Source organism: Pseudophryne corroboree, chromosome 12 (genome assembly GCF_028390025.1).
Source record: "Pseudophryne corroboree isolate aPseCor3 chromosome 12, aPseCor3.hap2, whole genome shotgun sequence".
In the NCBI taxonomy this organism is placed as follows: Eukaryota; Metazoa; Chordata; class Amphibia; order Anura; family Myobatrachidae; genus Pseudophryne; species Pseudophryne corroboree.
In genome coordinates, this window is record NC_086455.1 from 169,012,883 (window position 1) to 169,036,602 (window position 23,720).

The following is a 23,720-nucleotide window of genomic DNA, read 5'->3' on the forward strand; positions in this document are numbered from 1 at the left end:
TGTCCAGTGAGAGTCGGCTCTGACCAATTTGGTGCCGTTGGCGAGATTTTAGCTTGATTTGGGAGATTTATCAAAGCTTGTAGGGAGATGAGGGGTCTATTTACTAAGCCTTAGATAGAGATAAAGTCGCTGGAGATAAAGTACCAGCCAATCAGCTCCTAACTGTCATTTTCAAACCCAGCCTGAAACATGACAGTTGAGAGCTGATTGGCTGGTACTTTATCTCCGTTCAAGGCTTAGTAAATAGATCCCTAAGTGGAGAGAGATAAAGAACCAGCCAATCAGCCCCTAACTGTCATTTTCAAACACAGCCTGTGACATGGCAGTTAGGAGCTGTTTGGATGGTACTTTGGGGGGGGATGCATGATACTGCCATAGATCGTGCCGATATAAATCTTCCAGCTTCGACTCTTTACTATGGCAAAGCAGGAAACACTGGCGCCAAGATGTATGATCATATTGTTTGACGGAGCAGGGAAGTGAAACCTCCCCCTCCGGTGATCCCTGCAAACGCCCCACAGTGCATCACCCGGTCTCTCCCCCCTGGCTGGCGCATGCAACTATCACAAGATCTCCTGTGCGCAGCCCGGAGCCGGCAGCTGTCAAATGTGTTAAGTTCGTTTAAATTTCAGGGAAATGCAATACCTTATAATACTATGGTTCGGGCCGCTGCGGCCGCTGAATGCAAACAATAACCCTATGATGTGTATGCACGTTGCGTATACACGTAGACACGCAATGCGCATGATACAGCAACACGTGTGGCTGAATACACCTCTATACCCAAACAAGAATGGAATGTGACACCAGTCATACATGGGGGAGAAGCGGTATCAGTGCGCATAACGTGTGCTGATAACACTTCTCCCCCATAACGGAGCATCATACATGGGTCATTTATCTCTATTTTATCTCTCTCCAAGCTTTGATAAGTCTCCCCCTTAATGCTTTCTCCTGAAATGCTGCTTGTTTTAGGCTGACTTATGTCTCAGATTCATTGTCAGAGTAAGGTAACATTTTATTACATTGGCTGAAATGCACCATTGAAAAAGGATCCAATTATAGGTACAGGATCGGTATGAAATACCTCCAATCAAAATGCCAACGTTCAAAATCCTGACACCAATTGACCGATGGTCAAATTACCGACAAGGTCAAAATCCCGACATGGTCAAAATACCGACATTTAAAATACCGACAAGGTCAAAATACCAACATGTAAAATGCAGACAGGTCAAAATACCGACATGCGGTTTTTTGTTTTTTGTGTGTATGTCGACATAAGTCAACATGAACACCATATAAAGTGTACCGCGTCCCCTCGCATGGCTCGCTGCGCTCACCATGCTTCGGGCACGGTGCCTCGCTGCGCTCGGCACACTTTTATATTCCCCCTCCAGGTCCACTGGGATGGTAAAGTATGAACAAGTCGGTATCAATGAAAAAAATCATGAAAAACTCATGTTGGTATTTTGACCTGTCGCCATTTTACATGTCGGTATTTTGACCTTGTTGGTATTTTAAATGTCGGTATTTTGTCCATGTCGGTATTTTGACCTTGTCGGGATTTTGACCATCGGTCAATTGGTGTCGGGATTTTGAACGTCGGGATTTTGATTGGAGGTAAACTGACTGCATCCCATAGGTACGTCTTCAGGGTGTCCAAAGACGTGTAAGATTCAAGTTTTCCAGTGACAAAAATACTCTGTGGCACTTACAATATAATATAGGGAACACCCTCCGTAACAGGGTTGGCGATCATCCAGAATTGGTTTGCCATTGATGGACATCGATGGCGGAGCAGCGATGGTGACACAGTGATATGGGGTTACTTTCCTGACGCACATCGCTTAGCCCCACTAATGATATCTCTGCACCCCTTAAATCTTTACATAATCTTGTTCCTAAAACAAAATGCTTGTTTTTGAGTTCAATGCGGCACACTCATGCGCAATCAGCGCTGCTCCAGTGGGTATAGAACTCAGGGTCGACACCCATTGGTCGACAGTGGCTAGGTCTACACTAGAAATAGGTCGACACTGCCATTAGGTCGACGTGAACAAGGTAGACATGAAAAAAAGATCGACATGAGGTTTTTTTATGTTTCTTTGGTGTCATTGTCTCCGACAAGTGACGGGGAACCCCAATTAGTGCACCGCGTCCCCTCGCATGGCTCGCTTCGCTCACCATGCTGCGGGCAAGATCTCACTCCGCTACCGCTGCGCTTGGCACAGGTTTTCGTTCCCAACTGTAGTCCTTGTGGATCGTAGAGTATGAAAAAGTCCCCAAAAAATAAAAAAATTGAAAAACTCATATCGACCTTTTTACATGTCGATCTTGTTCATGGCATCCTAATGGGCGAGTCGACATATTTCTAGTGTCGACCTATCCACTGTCGACCAATGGGTGTCGACCAAGAGTCTGGATACCGCTTCAGTTACCCCCTTCAGAAGATATTAAGCGTTGCACCCTAAGACATCACCATTTCTACATATCTCCTACAGGAGACTCATTTTTGTTATTTAGGGGTCTATTCATGTAAGAATGCGATGTTTATGTTTAACTTTTCACTAAACATCGCATTCTTATTTCAGGGTTTTTTTCAGATTTCCCACGCAATTCATTAATACTTACCTGTTCCCTGATGCGATGCGGTATCCGGCTGTTCCGCGATCCTGGCTTCTCCAGTCTTCTATCTTCATACCGCGGCTGGGGTCTTCTGCACATGCGCAGTGTCCCCCCCCCCACCTCCAGGTGTCATCTCCGCATGCGCCGGGGAAACGAGACATCCAGCGGCGGGCAAGGGCAGCAAGGAGGAGGTGACCCGGCATATGCAAATGCATATGCCCTGGGCTCCTCTGATTGGCTCTTGTCACGGAAGGGGCGGGGAGAAGGCAGGAGACGGACGTCTTCATTGCTCTTCTCCTGTACAAGCCTCCCCATCGCCTGTCTGAGAAGGCGATGGGGTTTTGCGAAGGGTAACGGAAAGCTGGGCTTTCCGTTCCTACATGAATTGCAGTCACCATACAAACGTATGGTGATGCGATTCAGCCACAGAGCGGGGGTGCCGCTGGGGAAGTTAGGGACTTCTCCACGGTAACCCGCTCTGTGAATTGCGGTAAGCAGAGAAAAGCCATGTTTACCGCAAAACAGGGCTTTTCTCTGCTGCATGAATAGACCCCTTAGTAACCTACCCGTAAGATCTTCATCCTCACGGCATGTTATATAATCTACCATTGTGTCTTCTTTTCTGTAACCTTTTATGTATAACCATTTCCTATAATGGGCAACCAGATACAGTACATACCAGATACAGTACATACCAGATACAGTACATACCAGATACAACTGAATGTCATTTTAAATATATTTAAATACAGACTAAAAGGTTCTAAAATGATGTACTGAATAAAAACTTCTAATCCAGCTATAAACAGCACTTTAATGCTTTACCCCATAGAAAGAACACATATTTTATAGTAATATTGATGAATAGATCCAGACACTTACTTCCTGTAGACTGATGAAAGCCAATGACTTATTGGTTAGTATATAGGGGGTCATTCCGAGTTGTTCGCTCGTTATTTTTTTCTCGCAACGGAGCGATTAGTCGCTAATGCGCATGCGCAATGTCCGCAGTGCGACTGCGCCAAGTAAATTTGCTATGCAGTTAGGTATTTTACTCACGGCATTACGAGGTTTTTTCTTCGTTCTGGTGATCGTAATGTGATTGACAGGAAGTGGGTGTTTCTGGGCGGAAACTGGCCGTTTTATGGGTGTGTGCGAAAAAACGCTACCGTTTCTGGGAAAAACGCGGGTGTGGCTGGAGAAATGGAGGAGTGTCTGGGCGAACGCTGGGTGTGTTTGTGACGTCAAACCAGGAACGAAACTGACTGAACTGATCGCAGATGCCGAGTAAGTGTGGAGCTAACTGCTAAGAAGTGTCTATTCGCAATTCTGCTAATCTTTCGTTCGCAATTTTGATAAGCTAAGATTCACTCCCAGTAGGCGGCGGCTTAGCGTGTGCAAAGCTGCTAAAAGCAGCTTGCGAGCGAACAACTCGGAATGACTCCCATACTGTGTATACCACCATGAGTGCAGGTGGTTCAGTGCACACTGGCATTATATCACTGTTCTGGGTTCACTTTAGCTGCTGTGATACATGTTTGACATCCCTGCACACTGGGCTGACAGCCTCACTCCCTTCTTTCACATACTCACGATAGATAGATAGATAGATAGATAGATAGATAGATAGATAGATAGATAGATAGATAGGATATGCCTTTTTTATACGGGCGCCACATGGGAACCATAGCGCCCAGTTACATGTAAACAAATAAGCAAAACAAAAAAACAGTGACTTAATAGTTCAAGACAATATAGGACAAGTACGGGGTATATAAACATAGCTGCGTCCGCAGACGACAAGGAAATAAGTATCAGGATCTGGTGCCGTCGAAGGGAGTATGGAAGGAAAGGCACATGAGGGAAGAGGGTCCTGCTCGTGAGAGCTTACATTCTAAAGGAATAGGTAGACAGACAGCCAGACTGGTTTTCTGGCTCCTATGTTTTACAGATACAGAGAAACTTAGAGAATGTACATTAGGTTTTATAGAGTTATTGATTCATTTCTGCTTGATGTATATTTTATGACGGCTGCCAAATCAAATTCATGATGTCAGATTGGGTGATATCACATGTTGATAAGTGAATCACTTATGTTTATGAAGCAATTTGAGAACCAGATATAGGTGCTGATATACAGTGCCTTGCTAAAGTATTCACCCCCCCCCCCCCCCCCCCCCGTTTGCATTTGTCATGTTTAGTTGCCTCACAACCTGGTATTAAAATGGATTGTTTGAAGGTTTGCATCTTGACATTCACAGTACATGGCTACAACATAGAAAGATTTTTTTATTTTATTTTTAATTGTGAAGCAAACAACAAATAGGACAAAATAACAGAAAACTTCTACTTTGGAGAGCCACCTTTTCGGCAATTACAGCTGCAAGTCGCTTTGGATAAGTCTCTATGAGCTTGCCATATCTTGCCACTGGGATTTTTGCCCATTCTCAAGGCAAAACTGCTCCAGCTCCTTCATGTTAGATGGTTTCCGCTTGTGAACAGCAATCTTCAAGACTGACCACAGATTCTCAATTGGATTGAGATCTGGGCTTTGACTAGGCCATTCCAACACGTTTCCCCTTAAACCACTCGAGTGTTGCTTTAGCAGTATGTTTCGGGTCATTGTCCTGCTGGAAGGTGAACCTCCATCCCAGTCTCAAATCCCAGGCAGACTGAAACAGGTTTTGCTCAAGAATATCCCTGTATTTAGCATCATCCATCTTTCCCTCGACTCAAAACAGTTTCCCAGTCCCTGCTGCTGAAAAACATCCCCACAGCATGATGCTGCCACCACCATGTTTCACTGTGGGGGATGGTGTTCTTGGGGTGATGGGATGTGTTGGGTTTGCGCCAGACATAGCGTTTTCCTTGGTGGCCGAAAAGTTCAATTTTAGTCTCATCTGACCAGAGCACCTTCCTCCATACATTTGGGGAGTCGTCCAAATGCCTTTTGGCAAACTCAAAACGTGCCTTCTTATTTTTATCACTAAGTAATGGCTTTTTTCTGGCCACTCTTCCATAAAGCCCAGCTCTGTGGAGTGTACGGCTTATTGTGGTCACATGCGCACAATCTACACCAGTCTCTGCTGTGGAACTCTGCAGCTCCTTCAGGGTTACCTTTGGTCTCTGTGCTGCCTCTCTGATTAATGCCCTCCCTGCTCGGTCTGTGAGTTTTGGTGACCGGCCCTCTCTTGGCAGGTTTGTTGTGTTACCATGTTCTTTCCATTTGAATATGATGGATTTGATGGTGCTCCGGCGGATCATCAGAGATTCGGATATTTTTTTATAACCCAACCCTGACTTGAACTTCTCAACAACTTTGTCCCTGACTTGTTTGGAGAGCTCCTTGGTCTTCATGGTGTGATGCCTCTTGCTTAGTGGTGTTGTAGCCTCTGGGGCCTTTGAGAAAAGGTGTGTTTATACTGACAGATCATGTGACACTTAGCACACAGGTGGACTTCATTTCCCTAATTATGTGACTTCTGAAGGTAATTGGTTGCACCAGAACTTTTGAGGGGCTTCATAGCAAAGGGGGTGAATACATATGCACATGCCAATTTTCAGATTTTTATTTAGAAAAATTATTTTTTATATCAATTTTTCTAATTTCACTTCACCAACTCAGACTATTTTGTGCAGATCCACCACATAAAATTCAGATTAAATGAAAAAATTAAAATACAGGTTGTAATGTAACAAAATAGGTGAAAAGCCAAGGGGGGTGAATACGTTATGTATATATATATATATATATATATATATATGCCAAGGGGGTGAATACTTTAGCAAGGCACTGTATACTTTGTTTCCCGTCAACCAAATTCAGCAGAAAACAAAGTATAGCAAAGTGTCCACTCTCACAGGAAAATTCATATACTCAGGTAAGTGATATACCACTTGTTATGAGGAAAATGTATCAACTTCTCTTTTGTATATGGAAAGAAATCATTTATTGAATGTTATCAATAACATGGGGACACATTGAGATCATGCGATACAACTGCTATCACAGGCACATCAGGAATTTTCAAACCAATCCCAGGTCGTGAGCTCAAAAGTGAATCAGGACTTGATGTACTGTAATACATCGCCCCCCCCCAATACTGTAAAACTACCATAAAACTTGTGTCCTCTCTACAGAGTTAACATTTGCTGTCTAGCGCACATTTCTAACCATGTATTACCTGGTTCAGTGCAATTCTTTCCCTGTGACCCATTGCCTGATGCCATAAGCTTCCGGTTCCTCCATACATGGGCATTAGACGCAGCCGTCTGGTCTCCCATTGACGTTCCTCGACCTGTAGTAGAAGAGTGAGCTGCATGACGCATACTGAAAATCATTTACAAAACACAGAACAGGGGAGACGCAGCACTAGATACTCTGGAACTGCGTTTCTCATTTTTAGACATTTACATTTCCACTAAAGCCAGTGTCAGGCGTTGTCCACTATGGACTCTGGAAATTACTACTGACCATACTGGTAGCTTTGATGTTCTAGGTCCTTGAACTTTAGCGCCAACTGCCCCTGTTACAATAATCTTTCACGTTACACCCAGTAATAGTTAAACACTGATTTTCCCTTCAAAACCATTCATACTTGTTTTTTTTTGTTTTTTTTATTATAGTTTAAAAAGTGTTTTTTAAAATACTGAAATATTAAAATTATGGACATCTGCAGAACGGATCTCCTTGTCAAAATCTGAGGGACACAGTGGGGCGGCGCGGTCACACGTAATCTGACCATGCCAGTTAAGTAGTTATTAAGAGGGGGAAAAAGCAAAGCGTGCACATTGGCTTAATATTTTGGCATTGGCATATCCAGACTATGCAGCTGACGGTGGAACGCACTCCAAATTCTGTGTTTTCAGGAAAAATGAGGATTTAAGGATTAGGAGGGATTAGTTTGTTCAGAATGTCACTGACTAATAAAAGTCTGTGCTAATTCCAGTCGGCTATTTCCAGCCTTGTGAACAGTCACTTGTTTGTTGCACCTTTAACACTTGCCTCACGAGTTACCACAACTCAGCCAGTAACAATTTACTAGTAACTTACACCTCATGCCTCCGTTACCTCACTATACAATTTACTAGTAACTTACACCTCATGCCTCCGTTACCTCACTCTACAATTTACTAGTAACTTACACCTCATGCCTCCGTTACCTCACTCTACAATTTACTAGTAACTTACACCTCATGCCTCCGTTACCTCACTCTACAATTTACTACTAACTTACACCTCATGCCTCCGTTACCTCACTATACAATTTACTAGTAACTTACACCTCATGCCTCCGTTACCTCACTCTACAATTTACTAGTAACTTACACCTCATGCCTCCGTGACCTCACTCTACAATTTACTAGTAACTTACACCTCATGCCTCAGTTACCTCACGCTAACCTAGGTTATTGATAGACTGCATTCTGAATTTAGATTCAGTCATTTCTGCCTCCTTCTGTGTGGTTAATGAGAACGATTAAATTACCCACTTCATGTCTATATATGGCACACATAAATTATCTTGTTTATATTATAAGGATTACTTTTACATTTATTTTGGTAAAAGCAAACATTCAACTGGGTGGACGGTTATTAAGAATAATTCTGATAATGTGCTACATGATAGCACAGTGGTTAGCCCTGTTATTCCAAAATATAGGAGTGCTGTATGTAATTCTTCCCTTGTCCTTCCTAGTTATACTATTTACTAACAGTAGTTTAAATAGCGCACACATATTCCGCAGCCCTTTACAGAGAATATTTCACATCCATCACTGTCCCAGTGAGCTTACAATCTATATTCCTTACAGTAGTGTTCATTTCTGCCAGGAGTCAAATTTACCAACCAGTAGGTGTTTGGAGTATGGAAGGAAACTGGTGTACCCTGAGGAAACCCACGCAAGCATGGGGAGGACATACAAACTCCACACAAGTGGGGCGCGTGTGTGGTAAGGAATGGCTGTAAGCTCTAGCGAGGCAGGGACTGATGTGAATGCCTCATTATGCTCTAGAAAACCTGCGGACTATAGAGGCGCTATATAAATAAACAACAATAATTATCCCTGTGTGCTCTGAAAAGGTTATCGGCAGCTTAATCTAATGAGAGCTCCACATCACAGATTGCTGTATAAAGACTGCTGTGCAGTGTAACTCAGCACAATGGGCTTTCAAGTTCCATTTTTAACACCAGTATTTCCATTGTGCATAACTTAAGGCCCCCATACACTACAGCGATATGTCTGAGGCTGAAGTCGGAGGCGATTTCCCTAGAACTCTCCCGGGAGCTTCCCGGGCGTGGTTCCATACGATTTGGTACATTTTGCATGCGATATATTTTATGCGATCCCAGCCCTGCCTGTGGGAACCGACATATCACGAGCGCAGCACTAACGATCTAGGGGAGCCGATCCGACCCTCACGGGAACGCGCATCGGATCAGAAACACAAACAAAATGCCCGATTTCACCCGATATATCAGCCCGAATTTGGATGATATCGGGAATTATCGTTCTAGTGTATGGGGCCCTTTAGAGGGAACATGATAGTCGATACTCTGCAGTGTTACAGCAAATATGAGCGGCACATGGCAACGCAATGTGAACAAATTGCCTATTACACATGGGAAACATAAGAGGGTTCTTTGTTTTTTCTTGTAACAATAATGCAAAATACCTTTATAAGAATTATATATTTGGGGCTGCAACTAAGGCATGATGAAATAATAGATGATGTGATAATTAGGTCTGTGTGAGATGTACACACACTGGATGCAGCAGATTCCTGGGCTCACGATATTCAACCAATCAAATCACTAGGAGCTGGTGACATCACTGAGGCATAAGACAGTTAGGGGGACATGTACTAAGCAGTGATAAAAGTGGAGAAGTGAGCCAGTGAGAAGTTACCCATGGCAACCAATCAGCTGCTCTGTATATGTTTATAGTATGCAAATGATAAATGTTACATCAATGCTGATTGGTCGCCATGGGCAACTTCTCTTCTGGCTCACTTCTCCACTCTTATCACTGCTTAGTACTTGTCCCCCTTAAGGTGGGTACATACCCCTCCTGAGCGATGTAGTTTATTATATTGCCCAGTGGGTACGCAGCCGACAACCAGCAATGCGAGGCTCCACGGGTCATTAATGACCCCCGGTCTCAGCCGTGCATTCAGCTCAATTTGGACTCATTGTCCAAAGCTGCATGCTCCGGCCGGCCACGGCATGACATCACTGTGTGATATCGCACAGTGTGTATACCCAGCCCGGGAGGGGAAACATTAGCGATGCCGCTCACATCGCCTAGTGTGTACCCACCTTTAGGGGTATATTTACTAAGGTGCGGGTTTATATAAGTGGAGCAATTGCCCATAGCAACCAATGACATTCTAGCTATTATCTTCTAGATTTAGGTGCTAGATAAATGATAAGTAGAATCTGGTTGGTAGCTATGAGCAACACCTCCACTTCTATAAACCTGCACCTTAGTAAATATACCCCTTAGGGATTGGTGTATCAAACAGTGGGAGTGTGGAGAAGTGGACCATTGGAGAAGTTTGCCCATAGCACACTGAGGGCGGGATGTATTAACATACATCGCCACCTATCGCAATGCGGTGACGGAGGACCCCCGCTCTCTCTGCACATGTTAAATCTGCCTCCCCTGCAGTGCACATGGTTTTGCCCAACTGCTAACAAAAATCCTGCTGCGATCAACTTGGAATTACCCCCTAAGTGAGAAAATCTTGATTAAAAAAAAAGTGACTCTTATTGGAAGTTCTGCATAGCGTTTGGGTTATAATTCAATTAAATGCTTAGAAAAACACAGCACATTTGCCATTTATATGATTTCCCTAAAGAGAACCTGACCGGATAAGTAGCTCTCTGGAGACGTATCACCATCTCCCCCAACTGAGAACACACCGGCCTGATTCACATGACATTTAAAAATCTAATTCATTTAAAATTACACATGGTTCTTTATTAGACAAATCTCACAGGGGAGACGAATATCTGTTACAGTATATAGTCACTGCTTTGGGCTGAGCACTGTTCTTTCTGTCTCCCAATTACCCCATCCCAAACTTTTCAATGCAGACATTTTAACGCCAATGGGAGCCTCTCTTAGGGGTCTATTCATGAAGCAGTGAAAAGTGTGGAGAAGTGAATCAGTGGAGAAGTTGCCCATGGCAACCAATCAGCTGCTCTGTGTAATTTTATAATATGCAAATTATAAATGTTACATCAAAGCTGGTTGGTCGCCATGGGCAACTTCTCCACCGTCTCACTTCTCCACACTTTTCACTGCTTCATGAATAGACCCCTTAGGGGCTTACGCCTATTCATGAAGCTGTGAAAAGAGAGGAGAAGTGAGCCAGTGGAGAAGTTGCCCATGGCAACCAATCAGTGTTGAAGAAACATTTATAAAGTGCATTCTATAAAATGATATGTAGCAGCTGATTGGTTGCCACGGACAACTTCTCCACTGGCTCACTTCTCCACTGTATTCACTGCTTCATGAATAGACGCCTTAAAATGAAGGGGTCCCAAATATGAGACAACTGCTGTCATGCAGCGCTATACGGAGCCGGGGATTATGGGGGGGAAAGTATTTTACCCAGAGCCTTGTGTAACTGCTGAAACGGAAGAACTCTAACAACCCACTGAGATTATTATTTGCAACACTGGACAATTGGACAATGTCACTGAAACGGTGCCCAATATTCATCTAGTCATAACCATTCAGACAATTAACTGGGCTGTGATCATAAATCAATTCGGAAGACAAGCTTTATAAGCTTCTGCGCATGGTCATCTTCCTACTGAGCTACAGGTTCTCGTAGGGTTGGGAAGCCATCCAGCGCAGGTCAGTGCTGATAAAACAAATCTCATTGGCCACCCATGATCGTGTGGGGAATTTCAAACAGGTACACACATTCACACTAGAATTAATCTTTGTCAGAAGCCAGATAACCTACCACCATTTTTTGGAGTATGGGAAGAGACCCACAGAAACATACAAACTACACACAGATAAGCCTTGGTTGGGAATTGAACTCATGACCTTGGTGCCATTTTTACATGTGAAGCTGCCGGCTCCTCATTCTCAATGTCTGATGGGCAGGGAAGTGGCCCTGGGCTATGATGTCACTGTACAGCGACATACTGGCAGATGGAGGGGAGCAGAGGTACTGTCCCTGGGAATGGGACTCAGGGTGGACAGTGTCTAGGTCGACACCTATTGGTTAACAGTGGCTAGGTCGACACTAGAAATAGGTCGACACGGACATTAGGTCGACATGAAAAAAGGTTCCTATAGGCTGCACTCAGAATGCAGCCTATAAGAACAAGTGACATCACTGAGAATATAATGTATACATGTACAAATTGACCTAGCCACTGTCGACAAATGGGTGTCGACCCAGAGTCCGGATACCCTGCCCCTACCTCCATCCTGCAGATGGCGGACCACCAAAGCTTCTGCTGCCCCTACCTGGAAAGCAAGGGACAGGATAAAACATATGTTGCAAAGCCTATATGCCTGGCTCAGGATTGGGTTTAGATAACAGAGACAGCTGCCATCGGTGCAAGAATGCGTGGGGCTCAGCATGAGCAAAGCAAGCAATTTATCTTCTGCAAGTTCCCTGTGCTCTTCCATGCACTCTTAGAAGGCCCCATAATTATTACCTAGTTATCCTGCAACACAGGATTATACAATGAAGGGTAGGCAAAATTATTATGCAGCCGATTAAATGTGTATAGGTTACATGCTCACAAAGGAGGCAGACATAATGTGGCCTGTCGCCTATTTTTCACTTATAACATCACAGTGAGGCACGTCGTCAAAAAGGACTGCAGCTATGAAACGAGAGAATTATATCACTGTGAATGCAGCCTATCCAGTCACTAGGAACCAGTGACATCACTGAGAGTGCAGCCTATCCAGTCACTAGGAACCAGTGACATCACTGAGAGTGCAGCCTATCCAGTCACTAGGAACCAGTGACATCACTGAGAATGCAGCCTATCCAGTCACTAGGAACCAGTGACATCACTGAGAATGCAGCCTATCCAGTCACTAGGAACCAGTGACATCACTGAGAATGCAGCCTACACAGTCACTAGGAACAAGTGACATCACTGGGAGTGCAGCCTATCCAGTCACTAGGAACCAGTGACATCACTGTGAATGCAGCCCATCCAGTCACTAGGAACCAGTGACATCACTGAGAATGCAGCCTATCCAGTCATTAGGAACCAGTAACATCACTGAGAATGCAGCCTATCCAGTCACTAGGAACCAGTGACATCACTGAGAATGCAGCCTATCCAGTCACTAGGAACCAGTGACATCACTGAGAGTGCAGCCTATCCAGTCATTAGGAACCAGTGACATCACTGTGAATGCAGCCCATCCAGTCACTAGGAGCCAGTGACATCACTGTGAATGCAGCCTATCCAGTCACTAGGAACCAGTGACATCACTGAGAATGCAGCCTATCCAGTCACTAGGAACCAGTGACATCACTGAGAATGAAGCCTATCCAGTCACTAGGAACCAGTGACATCACTGAGAGTGCAGCCTATCCAGTCACTAGGAGCCAGTAACATCACTGAGAATGCAGCCTATCCAGTCATTAGGTAGCAGTGACATCACTGAGAATGCAGCCTATCCAGTCGCTATGAACCAGTGACATCACTGAGAATGCAGCCTATCCAGTTGCTAGGAACCAGTGACATCACTGAGAATGCAGCCTATAGGAACCAGTGACATCACTGAGAATGCAGCCTATATATTCACAAGGAGCCAGCAACATCACTGAGAGTGCAGCCTATCCAGTCACTAGGAACCAGTGACATCACTGAGAATGCAGCCTATCCAGTCGCTAGGAACCAGTGACATCACTGAGAATGCAGCCTATCCAGTCGCTAGGAACCAGTGACATCACTGAGAATGCAGCCTAATCATTCACTAGGAACCAGTGACATCACTGAGAATGCAGCCCATCCAGTCACTAGGAACCAGTGACATCACTGAGAATGCAGCCCATCCAGTCACTAGGAACCAGTGACGTCACTGAGAATGCAGCCTATCCAGTCGCTAGGAACCAGTGACATCACTGAGAATGCAGCTTATCTAGTCACTAGGAACCAGTGACATCACTGAGAATGCAGCCTATCCACTCACTAGGAACCAGTGACGTCACTGAGAATGCAGCCTATCCAGTCGCTAGGAGCCAGTGACATCACTAAGAATGCAGCCTATCCATTCACTAGGAACCAGTGACGTCACTGAGAATTCAGCCTATCCAGTCACTAGGAACCAGTGACATCACTGAGAGTGCAGCCTATCCAGTCGCTAGGAACCAGTGACATCACTGAGATTGCAGCCTATCCAGTCGCTAGGAACCAGTGACATCACTGAGATTGCAGCCTCTCCGTTTACTAGGAAGCTGTGACATCACTGAGAATGCAGACTATAGGAACCAGTGACATCACTGAGAATGCAGCCTATATATTCACAAGGAGCCAGCGACATCCGCCTCAGCATATAAAGTAATTGGCCAGTAATTGGCACAGTCCCCATAAAAGCTGTCAGCAGTACAATATAGGCCATATGAAGACTCCAGTATCAGATACTTATCACTGCAATACGATTACAAATCCTTAACAATAATTCTATTAAGAACATCATTAACGTTATCATGTGGAACAGTCCCAGCTTGGTCTCCCTGTTAGAAACGACATTCAGTCTGGATTGCTCATCCTACAGACACCTTACACGATTCTTCTATCCCCTCCAGAAGTCCATATAGATTGGTGTAAATTGATTCTTCTCTGAGTTTATTTTTGAAATAAAGCCTCAAAGTTAATCCTGGTCTGTGTGTGTCGACGGGGACAAGCCGTGACTTTACCAGAGTATTACTCTCAGATCACAATCTCCTTTATGTAACAGAAAGGTCAGACACTATTCCATTACACCACGACCTCTGATTTGCCACACGCACATGCACACACTAATAACGCAGAGCCGCCCTGGGAATGGGGAGTTTTCATGCAGGGAACAAAGACGCTGGTGGAATTTATCAGGAAGCACCAGAATTGGGTCTATATACTGCAGCAGCAGAGCAAATCACACACCACACATGTCAACTACCAATAGCTTCTTCCTACTGGAGCCTTTATAGCATTCAGGTGAGATTATTAGTCTATAAACTCTGCAGAGGATGCAGGGAATTCTCCTGGCCCAAGTACTCCTCGTCTCAGGACAAGCCCCCAACCCAGATCTATGGAGAACCCCCACCAGCGCCCCCCCCCCCCCCCCCCCCCCGCCCCCCAACACAGATCTATGGAGAACCCCTTCCAGCCCCCCCCCCCCCCTACCTGAATCTCTGCAGTGTCTAATTAAACTCTGTTCCTGCATGTAATCTATCCCCACCCACACACTCTCCTACCTGAGCCGCTGGAATCACTCACAGTTTGACAGACAAATATTACAAATCAGATTGCGTGTCGATTTTACACCTATTAAATCATATGCCACTAGATTGCTAAACCCTTCATGGGATAGTATCTTGCTTGTGACTCTCCTGGGGTAATATCCGGCTGGTATGTGTGCTTCTTATGGGTGTAACGATGCTTTGTTCATACGTAATATTGCAATTGGCTGATTTTATAATAATAGCTAATACAAAATGTATTTGTTGTGGGGCAGCAAATTCTACCAAATCCACATTATTGGCAAGTGGCTTTAACGGCCTCATAAAACAAGACCTGGGATAAATGTATAGGGTCTGGCAGACTGTATGGGGCCTGTATGGACCGAGCCATATACTGACAACAGGAGCATAGGAGTGATAGTACACTAAACTAGCATCCAAAGAGACAATAAACCCTAGAAATAAATGTATAGGGTCAGCCAGACTGTATGAGACCTGTATGTCCCACACATATACTGCACACACTGTAGGTTAGGGGATGAGAATGTATAGGGTCAGCCAGACTGTATGAGACCTGTATGTCCCACACATATACTGCACTTACTGTAGGTTAGGGGGTGAGAATGTATAGGGTCAGCCAGACTGTATGAGACCTGTATGTCCCACACATATACTGCACATACTGTAGGTTAGGGGGTGAGAATGTATAGGGTCAGCCAGACTGTATGAGACCTGTATGTCCCACACATATACTGCACATACTGTAGGTTAGGGGGTGAGAATGTATAGGGTCAGACAGTGCATGAGACCTGTATGTCCAACACATATACTGCACACACTGTAGGTTACGGGGTGAGAATGTATAGGGTCATCCAGACTGTATGAGACCTGTATGTCCCACACATATACTGCACATACTGTAGGTTAGGGGGTGAGAATGTATAGGGTCAGCCAGTGTATGAGACCTGTATGTCCCACACATATACTGCACATACTGTAGGTTAGTGGGTGAGAATGTATAGGGTCAGCCAGTGCATGAGACCTGTATGTCCCACACATATACTGCACATACTGTAGGTTAGGGGATGAGAATGTATAGGGTCAGCCAGTGTATGAGACCTGTATGTCCAACACATATACTGCACATACTGTAGGTTAGGGGGTGAGAATGTATAGGGTCAGCCAGTGTATGAGACCTGTATGTCCCACACATATACTGACATACTGTAGGTTAGGGGGTCAGAATGTATAGGGTCAGCCAGTGTATGAGACCTGTATGTCACACACATATACTGCACACACTGTAGGTTAGGGGGTGAGAATGTATAGGGTCAGCCAGACTGTATGAGACCTGTATGTCCTACACATATACTGCACATACTGTAGGTTAGGGGGTGAGAATGTATAGGGTCAGCCAGTGTATGAGACCTGTATGTCACACACATATACTGCACACACTGTAGGTTACGGGGTGAGAATGTATAGGGTCAGCCAGACTGTATGAGACCTGTATGTCCCACACATATACTGCACTTACTGTAGGTTAGGGGGTGAGAATGTATAGGGTCAGCCAGTGCATGAGACCTGTATGTCCCACACATATACTGCACACACTGTAGGTTAGGGGGTGAGAATGTATAGGGTCAGCCAGTGTATGAGACCTGTATGTCCCACACATATACTGCACATACTGTAGGTTAGGGGGTGAGAATGTATAGGGTCAGCCAGTGTATGAGACCTGTATGTCACACACATATACTGCACATACTGTAGGTTAGGGGGTGAGAATGTATAGGGTCAGCCAGTGTATGAGACCTGTATGTCCCACACATATACTGACATACTGTAGGTTAGGGGGTGAGAATGTATAGGGTCAGCCAGTGTATGAGACCTGTATGTCACACACATATACTGCACATACTGTAGGTTAGGGGGTGAGAATGTATAGGGTCAGCCAGTGTATGAGACCTGTATGTCCCACACATATACTGACATACTGTGGGTTAGGGGGTCAGAATGTATAGGGTCAGCCAGTGTATGAGACCTGTATGTCACACACATATACTGCACACACTGTAGGTTAGGGGGTGAGAATGTATAGGGTCAGCCAGTGTATGAGACCTGTATGTCCCACACATATACTGCACATACTGTAGGTTAGGGGGTGAGAATGTATAGGGTCAGCCAGTGTATGAGACCTGTATGTCACACACATATACTGCACATACTGTAGGTTAGGGGGTGAGAATGTATAGGGTCAGCCAGTGTATGAGACCTGTATGTCCCCCACATATACTGACATACTGTAGGTTAGGGGGTGAGAATGTATAGGGTCAGCCAGTGTATGAGACCTGTATGTCACACACATATACTGCACATACTGTAGGTTAGGGGGTGAGAATGTATAGGGTCAGCCAGTGTATGAGACCTGTATGTCCCACACATATACTGCACACACTGTAGGTTAGGGGGTGAGAATGTATAGGGTCAGCCAGTGTATGAGACCTGTATGGACCATTAACCAATATACTGCACATACTGTAGGTTAGGGGGTGAGAATGTATAGGGTCAGCCAGTGTATGAGACCTGTATGTCACACACATATACTGCACACACTGTAGGTTACGGGGTGAGAATGTATAGGGTCAGCCAGACTGTATGAGACCTGTATGTCCCACACATATACTGCACTTACTGTAGGTTAGGGGGTGAGAATGTATAGGGTCAGCCAGTGCATGAGACCTGTATGTCCCACACATATACTGCACACACTGTAGGTTAGGGGGTGAGAATGTATAGGGTCAGCCAGTGTATGAGACCTGTATGTCCCACACATATACTGCACATACTGTAGGTTAGGGGGTGAGAATGTATAGGGTCAGCCAGTGTATGAGACCTGTATGTCACACACATATACTGCACATACTGTAGGTTAGGGGGTGAGAATGTATAGGGTCAGCCAGTGTATGAGACCTGTATGTCCCACACATATACTGACATACTGTAGGTTAGGGGGTGAGAATGTATAGGGTCAGCCAGTGTATGAGACCTGTATGTCACACACATATACTGCACATACTGTAGGTTAGGGGGTGAGAATGTATAGGGTCAGCCAGTGTATGAGACCTGTATGTCCCACACATATACTGACATACTGTGGGTTAGGGGGTCAGAATGTATAGGGTCAGCCAGTGTATGAGACCTGTATGTCACACACATATACTGCACACACTGTAGGTTAGGGGGTGAGAATGTATAGGGTCAGCCAGTGTATGAGACCTGTATGTCCCACACATATACTGCACATACTGTAGGTTAGGGGGTGAGAATGTATAGGGTCAGCCAGTGTATGAGACCTGTATGTCACACACATATACTGCACATACTGTAGGTTAGGGGGTGAGAATGTATAGGGTCAGCCAGTGTATGAGACCTGTATGTCCCCCACATATACTGACATACTGTAGGTTAGGGGGTGAGAATGTATAGGGTCAGCCAGTGTATGAGACCTGTATGTCACACACATATACTGCACATACTGTAGGTTAGGGGGTGAGAATGTATAGGGTCAGCCAGTGTATGAGACCTGTATGTCCCACACATATACTGCACACACTGTAGGTTAGGGGGTGAGAATGTATAGGGTCAGCCAGTGTATGAGACCTGTATGGACCATTAACCAATATACTGCACATAGGAGGTTAGACTAGACTTGCATCCAAATATAAAAGCCTTGATACAGGTGTAATAACTAATAAGCCAGGCATTATTAAACTTCCAGACTCCTACCCTTGCAAGCTGGGGCTCATCAGCTCCTGTGGAACCACACTGAGCTGGGACTTGTAGTTCCACAGCAGCTAGAAGGCTAGAGGTTGCTGTAGAAGTGGCAGATGCTACATGTTATGCATTGGAGAAAGACTCTGTGATTATAATGTGTCCTGCGGGCCCCCTATATCCCTCTACCCAGACCCCCAGAGCCCTCTGCTGTCAGCACTTACCGGGTCCATGCAGGAGTCCGGACAGGCACCACACCGCAAACAGGAGGGTGGCAATGAAGGCTCCTTGCTGGACTATCCTCTCCCTCCTCTTCCTCCTGCCCACTCTCAGTAGCTGTGCCCGGGCTTGGCTGCAAGTCCATCTGCCCCAGCCCTCCATGTCCCCGGCTGGTTGAGTGTGAGGGGTGGCGGTGAGTGAGTGGGAGTCCTAGGGCAGGTGGGCGCAGGGTGTAGGTGGGCGCATGGAGCAGCGGGTTGCAGCCAGCATTGCAGCCCAGGCACTGCTGCTGTCTCCTGCACACACTGACTGATCACCAGCCTCGGATCCCAGGCAAGGAGGGAGGGGGGAGACCTCTCCTCCTCCCCCTCACCCTCCAACATATGCCGATTACCAGCTTCTACCTTCTGCACCCCCCAGGATGAGAGCAATCTGCCCGGGTCAGTAGCAGATGACGTCACTTACTGCCCTATGACATCACTGCGGGGGTGGAGAGGTTAATAAATGCCCCATCTGAGGGAGATGACAAGAAAAGGAGTTATCTCATCTCTGTAAATAGGAGAAAAGATCCTGGAAGCCCAGAGCTGAGTTTCCCCAGCGTTAGAGAAGCATGCTGCAGTCTGTGGCCCCTGGCGATGCAAAGTGGCCCCTAGACTCTGCCCATTGCTCCCTGTGTCTGATGACTCTGCTCCCTGGTGTGGATGCACAGATCTATTTCCAGCAGGGTGTCAGCTCTTCTGCCCAGTTTCGCAGAGCTGAGTTCTGTGCATGTGTACGGCGGTAAGGAGGCGGTATTTCCGCTATTTATTATGTGCGCACCGATGTTACCTTTCTGTGTTGTCTGTGCAGCTGCAACATTTGTTTGTAGAATTTCCTCTGACAGGCAGGGGCTTCAGGACGACCGAGACAACCGACATCTAGTCGGGGCTACAGGACGGAGATGTGGTCGGGCGATGTGCGCAGTCTGGCGATGTCTGCGCACCTGAGAATGAGGAAGCGCTATCAGGATCCCGATGCGATTCCTCCGCTCATGATGCATTTACCCCCAGGCAGCCGAATTCACCCTACAGCTCTGTATAAACCGCTTTACCCGCCAGTATTTGTTCTTTTAAAGGAGAAAAAAGTCCAAAAATTGTGCAAATTGTGACTTATTATTATTTAAATAATATTTTTTTTATTTAAAATGTACTTTAATATTTTCCCATAAATAAATAAATACATACATACATACATACATACATACATACATACATACATACATACATACATACATACATACATACACCTAGAAATACCTGGATTAATATAAGGGCCACTGGGGCGCTGTCAGTGGTGCAAGTGTGCAGGTACGGCGCACCCTTAAGAATTTGGCAGTGGGTACGCCGTACCGCCACCTGCACACATTTCAGCACACCAGTGACGCGCCCCGCCATTACTGCCGCCTCACACTTTAGGGAGAGAGGAGAGCGCAGCATGCGCCTCTCCTGCTTGACACAGTGACAGTCCGGCGGCAGTGGCGTGCGCTGAAACGCCGGTTTGTGAGCCAATCAGAACTCATGGACCGGCAACCAATCAGGAGCTGCCGCTGCTGGACGGCGAGCCCTGATTGGCTCGCGGACCGGCGCTATGCCAGCTCTAACATACGGGACGCCGTCACCGCAGGAGGATGCAGAGACCGGACTGAGGGCAGGAGGGGCATGTGCTGTGCTCTCCTATCCCCAGCAGCAGCAGAAGAAGTGAGTTGCACTGCTGGGGCATATCTGGCACTCTGGGTGCATGTGTATCTGGCAAAGTAGGGGCATATCTGGCACTCTGGTGGGAATATCTGGCACTCTGGGGGCGTGTGTATCTGGCACTGGGGGCATATTTTACACTCTGGTGGGAATATCTGGCACTCTGGGGGCGTGTGTATCTGGCACTGGGGGCATATTTTACACTCTGGTGGGAATATCTGGCACTCTGGGGGCGTGTGTATCTGGCGCTGGGGGCATATTTTACACTCTGGTGGGAATATCTGGCACTCTGGGGGCATGTCTATCTGGTACTGGGGGCATATCTGGCACTCTGGTGGGAATATCTGGCACTCTGGGGGATGTATATCTGGCACTGAGGCCATATCTGGCACTCTGGTGGGAATATCTGGCACTGTGGAGGCATATCTGGCACTGTGGGGGCATTTATGTATCTGGCACTGTGGGGGCATTTGTGTATCTGGCACTGTGGGGGCATATCTGGCACTCTGGGGGCATTTGTGCGTCTGGCACTGTGGGGGCATTTGTATATCTGGCACTGTGGGGGCATATCTGGCATTTGTGCATCTGGCACTGTGGGGGCATTTGTGCGTCTGGCACTGTGGGGGCATTTGTGTATCTGGCACTGTGGGGGCATTTGTGCGTCTGGCACTGTGGGGGCATTTGTGCGTCTGGCACTGTGGGGGCATTTGTGTATCTGGCACTGTGGGGGCATTTGTGCATCTGGCACTGTGGGGGCATTTGTATATCTGGCACTGTGGGGGCATTTGTGCGTCTGGCACTGTGGGGGCATTTGTCTATCTGGCACTGTGGGGGCATATCTGGCATTTTTTCATCTGTCACCGTGGGGCATTTGTGCATCTGGCACCGTGGGGCATATCTGGCACGGTGGGGGCATATCTGGCACTGTGGGGGCATTTGTGTATCTGGCACTGTGGGGGCATTTGTGCGTCTGGCACTGTGGGGGCATTTGTGCATCTGGCACCGTGGGGCATTTGTGCATCTGGCACCGTGGAGCATATCTGGCACGGTGGGGGCATATCTGGCACTGTGGGGGCATTTGTGTATCTGGCACTGTGGGGGCATTTGTGCGTCTGGCACTGTGGGGGCATTTGTGCATCTGGCACCGTGGGGCATATCTGGCACGGTGGGGGCATATCTGGCACTGTGGGGGCATTTGTGTATCTGGCACCGTGGGGCATATCTGGCACGGTGGGGGCATATCTGGCACGGTGGGGGCATTTGTGCATCTGGCACCGTGGGGCATATCTGGCACGGTGGGGCATATCTGGCACTGTGGGGGCATTTGTGTATCTAGCACTGTGGGGGCATTTGTGCATCTGGCACTGTGGGGGCATTTGTATATCTGGCACTGTGGGGGCATTTGTGCGTCTGGCACTGTGGGGGCATTTGTATATCTGGCACTGTGGGGGCATAGCTGGCATTTTTTCATCTGTCACCGTGGGGCATTTGTGCATCTGGCGCGGTGGGGGCATATCTGGCACTGTGGGGGCATATGTGTATCTGGCCCCCCCATATGTGTATTACGCCCATAGTTTCATTGGCCACGCCCCATGTGGCATTTTGCGCGCACACAGTACCTATAAGACATTGTTTCTACTTGCACCACTGTGTGGGGTGCAGTGTAAATAGGAGGTGTGTGTGTACGTGTCACTACTGCTCCACATTATGCCCCACACAGTAATGTCTATTACTCCATATTATGCACCACACAATAATGCCCATTGTAATACAGGTCATTGGGTATTTAGACAGCATCTATGCTTAAGGCCAGAGAAGCTGATTGGGGAATGGGAGATCCACGATAGGCTATGTCAAGTAAGGTGCGTCTGTGCAGATGCGGCCCATCAAGACTTTGGGGTCAATCCAATTGGCTGCGATAGTATTGCAGCTGCGAATCAGAGCGGTTGCACTTTACGGCGGGCCGAATTTGCAGCTCACGGTGCAGCGCTGCTCCTCCGGTTCCCCCCAGTCACATGGTCACTCCCCCGTCATGTGACCACTGCCGGGTGCAGGGGAGATGGGGGAATGCAGGTCAAGTTCCGGGCTGCGGCGCCATGCCTTCAGTCCCAGCCTGCTGCTGCTGCAGCAGGCATAGGTCGCTTCAGTTAGTACGCGGTCATCTGGGATTTTGTTTTGCCTGCCTCAGGCAGGCGAAACCAAATCCCCGGAAACATCCCCGTTTCCATGCGTAAATGGGGCGCTTTCTACTGGAAACACAAAGGTTTCACTGAACCTGTGTATTTTCAGAAGAAATAGCATTTATTTATTTTTTTTGCAGGCGATCAATCTGCATAGCCTGTAAAATAAAAAAATAAGAAAGGTGAAAAATCACGAAAAATATAAATTTTTCGCACCCAATGTTTCTTTTACCGGGGCTATTAGGATTTCCCCCTTAGAGGTCTATTTGCTAAAAGGTGGCTTTTCAAAGCCAATTATTAACTGCAGTTGTGCCCACAGAATTTAAAATAGCAATTCCTATTACATGCAGCACACATCCGGTTTTGCACTTAATAATATAATTTTATTTTCAATGGGCAAAAACGTAGCTAATCAGCAGCTTTACAAAAGCCAACGTTTAGCTATGAAACCACCTGCAGGGAAATTCAGCATGCTGAATGTGAGCATACACATCCCAGCATGCCTTGCAGGAGTGTTTACTATTATGGCATTCTAAAACACTGGCATAGCATGCTGGGATGTGTAGTTCCAGTAAAACTGGAGGGCTGCACGTTGAACACCCAGAAAAGTGTGTTATTATATGGAGGGTATTCAATCAGTCCTTGTTAGCAGCATATCCATTTTATTAATGCAAAAGTGAAACAAACATTAGTTCTTAGGAGAAAGTTCATCAAACTTCTAAAATGGACAAGTGGAAAAGTTGC

The 23,720-nt window shown here is 46.3% G+C and overlaps 1 protein-coding gene across 1 annotated transcript in view; it reads right to left on the minus strand.

Moving 5' to 3' along the window:
- SLC24A4 (solute carrier family 24 member 4) overlaps positions 1-19,791 on the minus strand; it is a 160,419-nt gene extending 140,628 nt beyond the window's left edge. The window contains exons 1-2 of the mRNA XM_063948475.1: positions 19,069-19,791; positions 6,813-6,926 (exon numbers count right to left, since the gene is read on the minus strand). Of these exons, the coding sequence (XP_063804545.1) occupies positions 6,813-6,926; positions 19,069-19,225 (271 nt within the window). The 5' untranslated portion in view covers positions 19,226-19,791. The remainder of the gene's footprint in view (positions 1-6,812; positions 6,927-19,068) is intronic.
- Between the last annotated feature and the right edge of the window lie 3,929 nt (positions 19,792-23,720).